This window comes from Lutra lutra, chromosome 4 (genome assembly GCF_902655055.1).
Source record: "Lutra lutra chromosome 4, mLutLut1.2, whole genome shotgun sequence".
In the NCBI taxonomy this organism is placed as follows: Eukaryota; Metazoa; Chordata; class Mammalia; order Carnivora; family Mustelidae; genus Lutra; species Lutra lutra.
In genome coordinates this window covers 72,354,183-72,367,210 of record NC_062281.1, presented here as the reverse complement: position 1 = coordinate 72,367,210, position 13,028 = coordinate 72,354,183, and the positions used below count along the sequence as shown (strand labels likewise).

The 13,028-nt window shown below is 41.5% G+C and overlaps 1 protein-coding gene across 7 annotated transcripts in view; it reads right to left on the bottom strand.

Annotated features, from left to right (window-relative positions):
* Positions 1–13,028, bottom strand: part of ASPH (aspartate beta-hydroxylase) — a 219,663-nt gene that overhangs the window by 56,697 nt on the left and 149,938 nt on the right. For all 7 annotated transcript variants that reach the window (XM_047728089.1, XM_047728090.1, XM_047728092.1 and 4 more), the window contains 2 exons: positions 7,017–7,167; positions 4,301–4,437 (listed from right to left, as the gene is read on the bottom strand). In XM_047728089.1, the coding sequence (XP_047584045.1) occupies positions 4,301–4,437; positions 7,017–7,167 (288 nt within the window). The remainder of the gene's footprint in view (positions 1–4,300; positions 4,438–7,016; positions 7,168–13,028) is intronic.

Below are 13,028 nucleotides of genomic sequence, written 5' to 3'. Positions count from 1 at the left end.
TACATACACAATGGAACATTACTCAGACATAAAAAAGAATGAGAAAGATGACATGGCTGGACCTAGACAGTATGATGTCAAGTGATATTAGTCAGACAGAAAAAGACAAATACCATATGATTTCACGTCTATGTTGAATCTGAAAAGCAAAACAAACAAAAAAAGCAGAAACAGATGCAGAATAGATTGGTGGTTGCCACATGGGACAGAGCTATGGGAATGGGCAAAATGGCCAAAGATGAGGGGAGGTAAGGTTCCCATTATGGAATGAGTAAGTCACCAGATGAAAGGGACAGCATAGGGAACATAGCCAATTGTACTGTAATAGTGTTGTACGGTGACAGATGGCAGCTACATTTGGTAACCACAGCGTACAGTATCAGGTTGTTGAATCACTATGTTGTACATCTGAAACTAATATTGTGTGATGACTCTATTTTAATAAAAATTGTATAAAGATATATGAACAAGGATGTTCACCATGGCATTGTTTATTACAACAAAGTAATTAGAAATAATCTATCTGATAATAGTGGTTTATTAGTGATGATACGTCCCTAAGATACAATGCTTGGCAATTGCTAAAAATTATGTTCTAGGGGCGCCTGGGTGGCTCAGTGGGTTAAAGCCTCTGCCTTCGGCTCAGGTCATGATCCCAGGGTCCTGGGATCAAGCCCCGCATCGGGCTCTCTGCTCAGCGGGGAGCCTGCTTCCTCTTCTCTCCACCTGCCTCTCTGCCTACTTGTGATCTCTGTCTGTCAAATAAATAAATAAAATCTTAAAAAAAAATTATGTTCTAGACGAATTTTAATTCATTTATAAAAGTCTTGTGATGATATGATTAATACATACCGATTTAATGGAAAAAGAAAAGTGTGCTGTGTATGGAAGAGACCAGAAGGACACATACCGCATGTTTATCATGGTAGTCTGTATATGAGAATGAGGCTGCCAGTGATTTCTGGCTATTGCGCTAATTTCTGCTTTCCTTGTTATCTGTATTAAGCTTCTCTTAAATGTTGTAGTCAGAAAAGAGAATTTTAAAAAGTTTAAATCCATAAAGAAAATAAGGATTTTTAAGCAACTAGGTTTTCTTTCTTTTTTTTTCCCCATTAAATGAAATGTAAAAGTATTTAAAAGAAACACAATACATACTTAACATACATATCGCAGGTATTTGCTGGAGCATGTTTTACTGGAAGGGTACGCAGCCGAACATGTCTGAAGACAACTGGAGTTGAAGCGCAGTGTGGGATGGTCAGATTTGTGTTTTATGTTGAGGAAGGCTGGAGCACAGCAAGCCTGCACAGGATAAATCTACCCTAGTTTAGGCAAGAGATGTGAGCACTGGGGTTAAAAAATAAAGGGATTTGAAAGATACGCAGAAGGGAAAATTAACAGAAATTTGTGAATTGGTATTAGGCTGAAACTCCATGAGGGCTCAGCAAATGTTTACTTCCTTAATTACCATTTCCCAACTAGTGTGTGTGGGTTTCAGTAAAACACATGTTGACTAAGTGAATGGATACAGGTGAGGAGTGAATGGAGGGAAAAATCAGAAATATGCTTGACTCTAGACCATGGGTGGCTTGGGTCACTTGTCCTGCTGCAAATGGAAAGGGGGACACGGAGCACCTCCCAAACCACAGTTGTCAGCGATCTGCATCAAATTACTATAAAACAGTCTTGCTGAAACTTAAAGCAGCAAAAGAAACAGACAAAAGTCCCAGGAAGGGAAACAATAAGGATTTTTATTTATTTATTTATTTAGAAAGAAGATTTATTTATTTGAGAGAGAGAGAGAGAAAGAGAGAGTGAGCGAGCCTGGGAGGAGCAGAGAGAGAGGGAGAGAGAGAATCTCTAGCAGACTCACCGCTGAGTAAGAAGCCTGCACAGGGCTCAATCTCAGGACCTGAGCTCATGATCTGAGCTGAAATAAAGAGTCAGATGCTCAACCAATGAGCCATCCAGGCGCTCCCAATGATTTTTATAATTTATCAAAGGTAAAAATCAAAATGAAGGGAAGTAGAAAATTACAGTATCAATTTCTTTCTGAAAATGGTCTTTGAGACATAAACCTATCAGGATAAACTTTTGTTAAGGACAGAGAATGCCTTAAATATGGCTTATTAGAAGCGGGAGGAGGAATAAAAGGCAGATCCCACACATATTTTCAATTCATGCTCCTTAAAAAGAAACCCACTTGAATGTATAATAGGGCCCTATTTTAGATTTTCTGCATCTTGTTATGCTTAGTCAGATGAGATTATGATTTCAAACATAGAAAAGACAACAGATAAATTTTATTTTTCAAGATGAATTAAAATATTTCACATATCCGAGATCCATTATCAGGTAAAAATAGTAAATATATTCAAGGAACGTTCTGAGAGGTTGAGGAAGGACAAATCCATAGTGGGAGGGAGAACCCAGTATGCTTTCAGATCCTGCCCTAACTTCAAATGTGCTTGGTATCCAGTCAACACTTGATCCTGTTTTTTGGAGGGAGGGAGGGAGGGAAGGAAGGTAGGAAGGAAGGAAGGAAGGAAGGAAGGAAGGAAGGAAGGAAAGAAAGGAGGGCAGAGGGAGGGAAGTCTACAATTTCATCTCTGAGACTTTAGAAAGTGGCAGAATAATGGGTGTATCTGATACAGTTGGCCAACTCTTAGATTCATATGATCCTGAATTGTGAGACACATGATTATCTCCCTTAAACCACCTTTGCAAGACAGGGCGCTAAGTGTTAGGTTTTGGTCATTAGCAACTACATCACCCCACCTGGACTTCTTTTATGACCTGGAACGAGCGAAGTGTACACATTTTCAACACTGCAGGATCAATCTACTTTATGTAGATATTGGGCATGCTATAAAACACACAAGTCTTCTTTCTATTCTCTGAGAAAATATGAAAATTATGACAAGGATGAAGAGAAAATTGTTCTGAAATTTGATGATTTTCAATTAAGTCTCCAGAACCATAAAAATAAAATAAAAAAAGAAAACCTTACCCCTCTGTGAGTGACAGCATTTTTAAACCAGAAGGAATCACACGGGCTATCACTGAGTAGTAGCATTTTGATGTAAAATACATCAGCCTGAAAACCACTGACCAAAACATCTAAATTAAAGAGTAACAGGTAAATGGGTTCCCCTTTCTTTTATGGAGGCATTAACTTTCTCTAGCTTCGAAGTTCACTGGGTATCCTGTTTATTCTATGCCAAATGAATTTTCTCATTACTGGAAGGAACACAAGTTTCCTAGATTTATAGTTATTTGTAACTTGGAGTTTATCTATTAAAATAACCTTTCTAAAGTAGAAATCCTTTCAAAGATATCCCTGCTAGAGGATCAAAGAGTTACTGCCCTCCAGGACGTGAGTAATTTACTCCACATGCTTGAAAGGCTCCTTCTCTGTAGTCTCTCTTTAGACTGGACTTTGAATGAAAAAAAGGAAAAAGTTGGGTGTTTTTCCATTAATGGAAAAACTGAGTTCTACTTCCTATCATGAAGCACACTCTTAGAAAAGGTGTTTATGGACTGATAAATATGAAGTTTTATAACCATCACAATTATAGGGGTGTTTTGATGGCTCAGTCAGTTAAGTGTGGACTCTCGATTTTAGCTCAGGTCATGATCTTGGGGTCCTGAGACTGAGCCCCACATCGGGCTCTGCACTCAGAAGCAAGTCTGCTTGTCCTCCCCCCTCCCTCTCTGCCCCTCCATGCGCATGCACGTGTGCGCACAACTCTCTCTCTCTCTCTCTCTCTCTCTAAAATAAATAAAAATAAAATCTTTAAAATTTATTTAAAAAAATTATCACAATAATAAGTTGAAGGTTTTGAGGTACCAGGCATTAACTAAATTAATTAAATTAAAAATTAAATTAAAATTTTCCGATTAAGGCAAAATTTAAGAGAGGGAGACAAAATTTAGAATGTCAACTAGACTAATACTTATATTCTCTTTAACTGAATTTAAAGTGAAGAAAGCGAGAGGTTGGGTGAAATAAATGCAATTCACCGGTGACATTAAAACTTCACGCTCAAGGGGCACCTGGGTGGCTCAGTGGGTTAAAGCCTCTGCCTTCGGCTCAGGTCATGATCCCAGGGTCCTGGGATCGAGTCCCGCATCGGGCTCTCTGCGCAGCAGGGAGCCTGCTTCCCTTCCTCTCTCTCTACCTGCCTTTCTGCCTACTTGCGATCTCTGTCAAATGAATAAATAAAATCTTTAAAAAAAAAACAAAACTTCATGCTCAAAACAACGGGATGTGGTGAACAGCAGACTGCTCTCTGCTTACCTCTTCATAGACCTTCTGAGCGTTGTGATTATCCCCTATCAAGAGATACCCCACTCCAAGGTCGTTCTTTAAAGACATATCATCAGGAAACAGCTGAACTAACTTCTGTAGGGTAATCAGGGAGCCTCTCATGTGACCTGATTTGGTGGGAAGAGGAAAAAAAAAACAAAACTCAACAGAAATAAAAGCAGATCCTGGTCATCTTCGTATTGTGTCCACAAAGCACAAGAGACAGGAGAGACTATCATTTTCTGAGTTCACCAACATTTATCTTCTTATGTCAAATGCCCTCTTTGAAAGGTTTTATCAATTCCTTGTTAAAAAACAAACCAACAAACTCTTTCATTGGGTTATCTTTGGCTTATTACAATTAATTTTAAGATTTTATGAAAAGAGAGAAAACAAAAAGTCTAACGGATTTTGGGTGTAGCACTCTCTGTGAAACTTGAAAAGGCACTGGGGTATATCGCTCATGCTAGTTCCAATTAAGTGTCTTCATCTCCAGGTAATGAATGAATGACCTAGTCAAGGAGCAAGAAGACATCAGCTGGTATTATGGGACCCTCTGGTGGATGATAGGATGCTATGCACAACAGGAATCATGAACACCCCAGCCTCGGTCGAGTTTTAAGGCTATGTGATGGAAACTTAAAATTTCTGGGGCCAACTGTCATTCCTCCTCACCACAGTTGAAAATAAATTGAATATGGGAAAATGTGCAAAATAAGACCAGTATACATGATAAGATAAATTCCCCTAAAGGGTTCAGCTGCCCACAAACTATTAGCCAAGAGTATGATAGGACTATCAATAAGCTAATACTGTTGTGTGTCCTGCTAACAGATACAACTACCTGGCATAAAACACCACCCAGCTTATTCCACGGCCTTCTTCCCATTACTAGCCAATTTTGGATTGGGTAGCTTGGTGATTCATTCCCTCACTCACAAATCTGACTTTACTTTTCTATACATTCCCTTCCCCCCCATCTGGCCAACTTAGTTCATACTTTTTTCTCTGCTCCTACATTTCCCCTATTAACCATTGCAACGGTCCGGGTAAACATCCCTCCAGCTGCCCTTCCTGTCTCCTTTACTCTGCATCATGCTACCCCGCTCTTCTGGGAGTAAACTTCACCCCCTTGTCACCTTCAATAAATCTTCTTCCTATAATCCCTTCCTCATACAACCTCCTCTAAGGAACGTGCCTCATTCTCATTTGGAGGAAAATGAGACTATATTCAAGATGGTTGCAGAAGGGGGTTAGATGTATTAGTAGATTCTTTCCCCAGGGCCAGGAATAAGGAGAGGCAAGTGAGGCGCTCAATGCAAAGTTTAAGAGGCTGTCAAAAATTCAGTCATCCAGAGGCGTGATGATTTTATACATTCTTTCTAAAAAGCAAAATTAAAGTAAAAAATCCACAATGAACAAAATATCAAAATTTGAAGGACAGAATAAGTAAACAGAGTTTAACCAAGGCATATTGGAGCCTGAGGCAAGAGGAAAGCTCAGTGCTACTAATTTTGTGCCCGAGGCGACTGCCTCCCCTGAGTCCCAACCTTGCCTTTCCCATCCTGTGTGGGTGCTGTATGTTTTCCTTCTTCTGGACTAGTCCATTTGCACAGAAGTTTAATGGACTCTTTCTTTTAGTTTCTAATCATCCCTTGGGTTCTACTCCTATCAGACTTAGGTCATTTACCAAAGTGACACAACTACTCTTAATCCTATCCCTCAGGAAATTGGTAACAGGGTCAGTTGGCCTTCGGTATCACTTAGATGAGCCTCTCCTAGTGGCACCAATGACTGTTCATGTAACGTATCAGGCCACTAGCACCTGCCACTAGCACCTAGACACTTCCATCTGGTTTCCTGATGACAAGTTAGGTGGAAGAGAATCAGAAGCCTGGTCATAATGAAGTTAGGTTCAAGCTAGTCTTACTTGCCTTTGGCCCCAGCGCTTGGGTCAGAGAGGAGGATGTTCTTATGCTGCTCTTTGCAAAGCAGTGGCAAATTTACTTAAAGATTTAAAAAGGTTTTTTCCCTATCATTTTCCTTGGTCTAGAGTCAAACTTGACAGGCAAAATTTTTAGTGTCTAGAACTCCTAATATTCCATCTGTTATAAAAACTGTTCTACAGGGGCATCTGGGTGGCTTAGTCTGTTAAGCAGCTGCCTTCAGCTCAGGTCATGATCCCAGGGTCCTGGGATCAAGCCCGACGTCGGGCTCCCTGCTCAGGGGGAGCCTGCTTCTCTCTTTCCCTCTGCTTACTTGTGCTCTCTCTCAATCTCTTGTCAGATAAATAAATGAAATCTTTTTTAAAAACCAAGAAAACAGAAAAATTGTTCCACTGATAATCTCAACACCCATGAATAGATTTGTTATCGTTAAGAGAGAAAAGAGTTTGGCATAGCAGGAAGAGTTTTGATTCCAGACCCATTAATTTATTAGCTGTGATTCCTTAGGCAAATTATCCAACCTCCCAGCATCCCATCTACGTCAGCTTTAAAATTGGAGGGGAGGAGGGTAGTGGGGAAAGGTGGTGAAATACCATCTGCATCTCTGTAAGTATTAAGGTCAGGACCACCATTTCTGTCTAGGACCCATTCGTGTAAATTACCTGAAAGTAGTTGCGAAACTCAGGTTCCCTCCTAGGTAACTAAGCTCTTCTAAGAGCACAGAGCACAGCATTTGGGGTTGAACTCTTATTCTGTCTTACCCAAAAACTGCTGTCTGTCTGAGCGCCGCTTCAAGGTCAGCTTCAGCAAGTCTGTGGGGACATCAGGCAGGCTGGCCACCTCCTGGTAGGTTTCGATGGCCCCACGCAGCACCTCGTTGCTCCTTCTTTTCTCAGCCAGATCGTCTTCACACTAGAGGAAGTCCCCACAATGGGTAAGTGTCCCATGACAGGCTGTATTTGTAATCACCCCAAATATACATGTAAAGTCAATTTCTGGACATGTGGGAAAAGCATTTTGAGACAGATTAAAATCTTCTCTTTATCAAGAGATTAAAAAGCAGACAGAGAAAAGCGACGCAACGTGCTATCTCAATAACATGAAGACCAGTCAGCTACCAAGCTACAGATGAGAAAAAAATATAAAAGGAGGAATAATTAATCTATGCTGGGTTCACGGAGATATGTATCATGTTACACATTCATATTTCAAAGACAGGGCTCCAGTCCGGACTTCCTGTTTCTCAGCCATTTGTCTGCATGTTCACGCATTCACTCAACAACTATAATCCGGGAGCTACATGGCAGGCAAAGTAAACAAAACAGATAAAGCTCTTTTTTCATTCTGCTTCATTACGAAGAGAAAGACGATATACAAATCAAAGTACTGTGTGTCTGGCGGCCACAAGTGCTGGGGACCAAAAACGAAGCAGGCTTAGGAGTGCCGACAGCGGGGCGGTAGGAAGAGTTAGTTCAGGCAGGATGACCAGGAATGGACTGAAAGAAGAGAAGGAGTGAGGCATGAGGCTATCTGGGGAAAGAACATTCCAAGGCAGAGAATATAGCAAGAGCGAAGCCCTGGGCAGGGAAGTGAGGGGGAGAGGATAGGCTGGTGCAGGATGGGGGGTAAGGAGGGGACTGGCGAAGGAGTGGTGGTTGGGTAATGAAAAACGTGGTAAGCCATTGCCAAGTCCACTAGACTTACACGATGTGAGATGGAAAGACACCAGGTTGTTGTTGTTGTTTTTAATTTAAGATTTTATTTATTTATTTGACAGACAGAGAGAGGTTACAAGTAGGCAGAGAGGCAGGCAGAGAGAGTGGGGGGAAGAAGGCTCCCTGCTGAGCAGAGAGCCCGATGCGGGGGTCGATCCCAGAACCCTGAGATCATGACCTGTGCTGAATGCAGAGGCTTAACCCACTGAGCCACCCAGGCGCCCTGACACTGGGGGTTTTTGACATGATCTGATGTACGTGGAGAGGATCACACTGGTAGTGGGAGGGAGAACAGACCGAAAGGGTGGTGGACGAGCACAGCGGCCAGCTATGGTGCTCTAGCAGGACCCCAGACCCAGGGATGAGGATGGTTTGGACTACGGTGGTAGGAAAGAGGTGGTAGGAGGTAGGGGGATTACAGATACATTGTGAAGGTCAGAGTCAACAGGTTTGCAGGTGGGCAGAAATGCAACAGAAAGGGAGGGAGGGAGGTCAAGGATAAATTCAAGGGTTTTGGCTTGAGCGATACCCAGGGGGAACTGCCATCCCGAGAATGGGAGGACAGGGCAATAAACAGGTTTGTAGGCATTCAGAATCAGGAGTTCCGTTCTAGACATATTAAACCCAACACCCGTTAGGTACCCAAGTGGATATGCTGGATAGAAAGGTACATATATGCATTTGGGGTTCAGGAAAGAAGTCAGAAAGACAGGAGAGGGTCTTCAAAAAGGTAAGAAGAAAATAAGAAGGTAAGGTTAAGAAGAAAATAACCTTACCTTACTGTAAGGTAAGAAGAAAATAACCACAAGAAAGTGTTCTGGAGGTTAAGGGACAAAAGGTTTCAAGAGGGAGTGATCAGTCATGTTAGAAGGGACACCAGGTTGAACATTTTGGCTGGATTGGGCAATGTGGCACCTCTGATGGCCCTGACCATCTGGGAAATATGGGACAACTGGGGACCCGTAAGAGGATGGAGCAGGACCAGAGGAGACCAGAGGAAACCAGAGGATGGAGCAGGACCAGAGGAAACCAGGAAGGTTGTGCAGACAACCCTCAAAGCGAAGCAGAGAAATGAGCCAATAGATGGAGGGAAATGTGGAGATCAGGGAGAGGAATTTGTTTCCGTTACCAATGGGAAATATAACAGCATGCTTCGAAGCTGATGCAAAAGAGTCAGTAGAGAGGGAAAATGTGATGATACAGAATAAGTCACAAAAATCAGCATGCTTTCCTTCAGCAGGTGGAAGAGGATGGGAAAGGGGACCAGAACTGTTCATCCATGCTAATAGGTGGGAAGGCAGAGCATAGGGGAACAGGTGGAGGTGGGCTCTCAATGCTGTAGTGGGATCACATGGAAGTTCTCTCTGGATACTTTTATTTTCTCCGTGAAATAAGCAAGATTTTTTGCAGGAGATTGAAAATGGGGAGTGAAATGCTATAGTGATAAAAAGGGGAATGTGTAAAATGGTAGTCAAAATCTCACCTGATTTAGTAAACTATAATTTGAAGATTACTACTTGAGGAAAAATGGTACCAGTTAGAGGCTAGAAGTCGCATATAGAATGTTTTTCTCCTAATATCCTATGTAACATGTTCAGCTGTTTAAAATAAAGGGTGTGCAGCAGTCAATATATAGCTTCCTGAAGAACCAAAGTAAAGCACAACTCCACAATTTGAGGGCATGGTAAGAAAATGAGCCATTCCTCCCTGATCCCAAAGCAAAAACTAGTAAGATTCAGCATAAATTGTTAATATCTGCAGAGAGCCTGTCAGAAAATAACACCTCAGGGGCACCTGGGTGGCTCAGTGGGTTAAAGCCCCTGCCTTCAGCTCAGGTCATGATCCCAGGATCCTTGGATTGAGCCCCGGATTGGGCTCTCTGCTCAGCGGGGAGCCTGCTTCCTCCTCTCTCTCTCTGCCTACTTGTGATCTGTCTGTCAAATAAATAAAATCTTTTTAAAAAAAAAAAAGAAAGAAAATAACACCTCAAAGAAATAACTTGTTAAGTGGACTGATCAGGTAAGTTTCACAAGATGATGAGGGCTAGGACTGAAGCAGAGTGAAAGAGAGAAGTGGACAGACTTATAATAAAGGAAAAGTGATAAGACAAAAATCTCTGGATTGAAAAAGGGCAATTTACCCTTGCTTGATAGAAAAAAGCTTCAGAAGATACCGCTATCTCTTCATATCTGTAAATGGGCTGTCTCCATTATAGACTTATCTGCCAGGAGAGAGAGTTCACGGTTAATGACTCACACTGGCCATCCTGCCCCTCTGGCCTTCGGTATATTCATATGCTGGCTTTTCTGTTCAGGCATCAGTTTCTTGTGAGTTTAGCTATGGTGAGTTAGCTCTCCAAAACATTATTATTCATAGATGACGTCTGAGAGTGATGGAGTCTTGGAATTGAGACAGCCCTTTTGAGACCACATAGTTCACCCTCTTCAAGCTGGAGTCCTGGGTTTGGGGATCTACCAAATAGATCCTGGATCTGGAGGGTCAGGTCAAGGTTACTGTAAGGACAAATGTCTACCAAGGTAATCCTTCCTTACAGAAATTGGAATAAATATCAAACTAAACCCAATCTAAAAAGAGAGGAAGATGATACAATTTATATGCTTTGTTTCCTCCCTTCCTCGCATCTCAAACTTCTTCATTTTAACAAAGTAAAAACATTTTGCAACTTCCAGAATTGGGAAAATCTTGGTATGAAAAAATGACATCTCCATCTTAAATTCTTTTGAATGAAAATAATAGACTTGGCTTTGAAAATCAAAATCAAATAGATTGATCATTATCAGTTTAGCACCCGTACATAAAATGATTTGGGCAGAAACTGAACGTTTGTTCCAGGATGTTAACACCACAAAGCCTTCTGTTGACTTGAACTAATTCAACCATCCAAACTTCCTAGGAGATGTGTCATTTTCTGCCTCAGAGGCATTAATGGTTTGTGAAGATAATAAAGTGAACTGCGTTTACGATTTAAGATGTTGTATCTGATGTTCAGGGAATTTGGTCAGAATTGATTTTCACGGTGATCCAAGGAATCAGACAGCATCAGTGATGCTTCAGAATTATAGATCATATTTAACTTAACGTTGCTACATTTTACAAGTTTGTTGGGGTATTAAAAAAAATTTGTTGGGATATTCCAGTGTAATTGTGTGATGTGCAAACAAAGGATGAAAAAGTCATCATTTCTTCCTCTCTATAAAATCCAGCTTCTTTTGAACTGATTTCTAAAACTTCTAAGCATTTACAATATCTTTTAAATTACTCTTTTAAAATTTAATTTACCATGCCTAAATTTTGCTTTATGCCTCATTAACATTAATATCAATAATACCTTGTAGCATAATAGTTAAGAGATAAAAATTTTTGCCTTAGGGCTAGCTCTCAAATTCCTACAGTTAAATAAGGATATAAATCCAGCAATCACCATGGGTGAAAGTACCACATTTACCTGGACTTTGACCCCCATAATTACTATCACATACAAAGAAAAATTCTAAAGCACAAAGTACTTTTTGTCACAAGTTAACATTTGTATCAATCTTTTTTCTTTCTAGTTAATATGTTCTCTTAATCAAATGACCGCCAAAACTAATAATGAAGCTCATCACTTAAATGAACAGGCATGATCTTTTGGTAACACATTCACTCTTGCCTAAAACCAACGCAGCTTAGCAATTTTGGAGGATTACTGACCAAATTCACTTACAAAAATTATATAATTGCTGTCTGCTACCCCTGGCCTGTACCATGGATAGGAGAAACATATTTGTGTTATTTTTTCACAGCCTAAATTTATTAAAATTTAGGGGCACCTGGGTGGCTCAGTGGGTTAAAGCCTTTGCCTTCGGCTCAGGTTATGATCCCAAGGTCCTAGGATCGAGCCCCGCATCGGGCTCTCTGCTCCGCAGGGAGCCTGCTTTCCCCTCTCTCTCTGTCTGTCTCTCTGCCTACTTGTGATCTCTGTCTGTCAAATAAATAAATAAGATCTTTAAAAAAAATAATAAAAAAATAAAAATGATTTTTAAATTTATTAAAATTTAATTAATAAAATTTAACTAATAAGTTTTTAATAGGGAGATAAGAAGAATTCGAGGATCTGGAACAAGTGGTCGCCACCTTTAGTTCTGAGCAAAACATGTTTGTTTTATCCATAGATGCGTTAGGTCCTAGGTGAGTGCCATATACGAGTCACTGCACTGACCCCTCCCCAAAGGGTGTTGTTAGGTTCTGCGTCTGGAAAATTTCTGTAGCTTTGCGCCTTTTGTTTCCTGGTAGGGTTGAGAATCTCATCCCCTCCAGGCTGGGCTGTGGGAGCTTCACTGCCAGACACATTGTGTATCAGGCCTGGCTTCTGTCCTGAATTCCAGACTTCATAAAATTCAATGTCTCCTTGACATGTCCACTTGACTGTCCAATAGGCATCACAAACTTTACAGGACGAAAAGCGAATTCTTGACTTCTCACCTCCCTAGACCTGTTCCTCTACCAGTTTTCCCTGTGAGCAACCAGCTCTCTCTCTCCTCCTCTGGCCAAACCCCAAACCCAGGACTCCAGTCCTGTCTTCTCTGATCCTTACACCCACACCAACAGGAAGCCCTCCCCACCATCTCCCCATCACCACAGCCATGGCCACAGTCCAGGCCAGTGCTCCCTGAGTACAGCTATAGTCGTCCCCTATGCTTCTTGCTTCTACTGCTGCCCCTTTAATCTATCCCCCACCGAGGAACCAAAACAATCTTCATGAAAAAACAAGATTGCCAAGTCCAGGCAGAAACCCTGCAATGCTTCTCAGGGCACAGAGAATATCATCTGTGAGGCCCTGGCCCCTCTTGTCCTACTTCGCCCTCCCTCAGCACGCCCTTCTTTCTGTTCTTGAGTTTCTTACGCCAACATGACTTCCCTGTATCAGGTCTTTGCCCTCACTGTTCCCTCTGCCTGCACAGCTCCTTCAGCTGCCTTGTCACACTTCAGCCATTCGTCACCTCAGTAGAGAGGCCTTTTCTGATCAGTGTATCTAAAGCATTGTCTGCCCCGTCACCC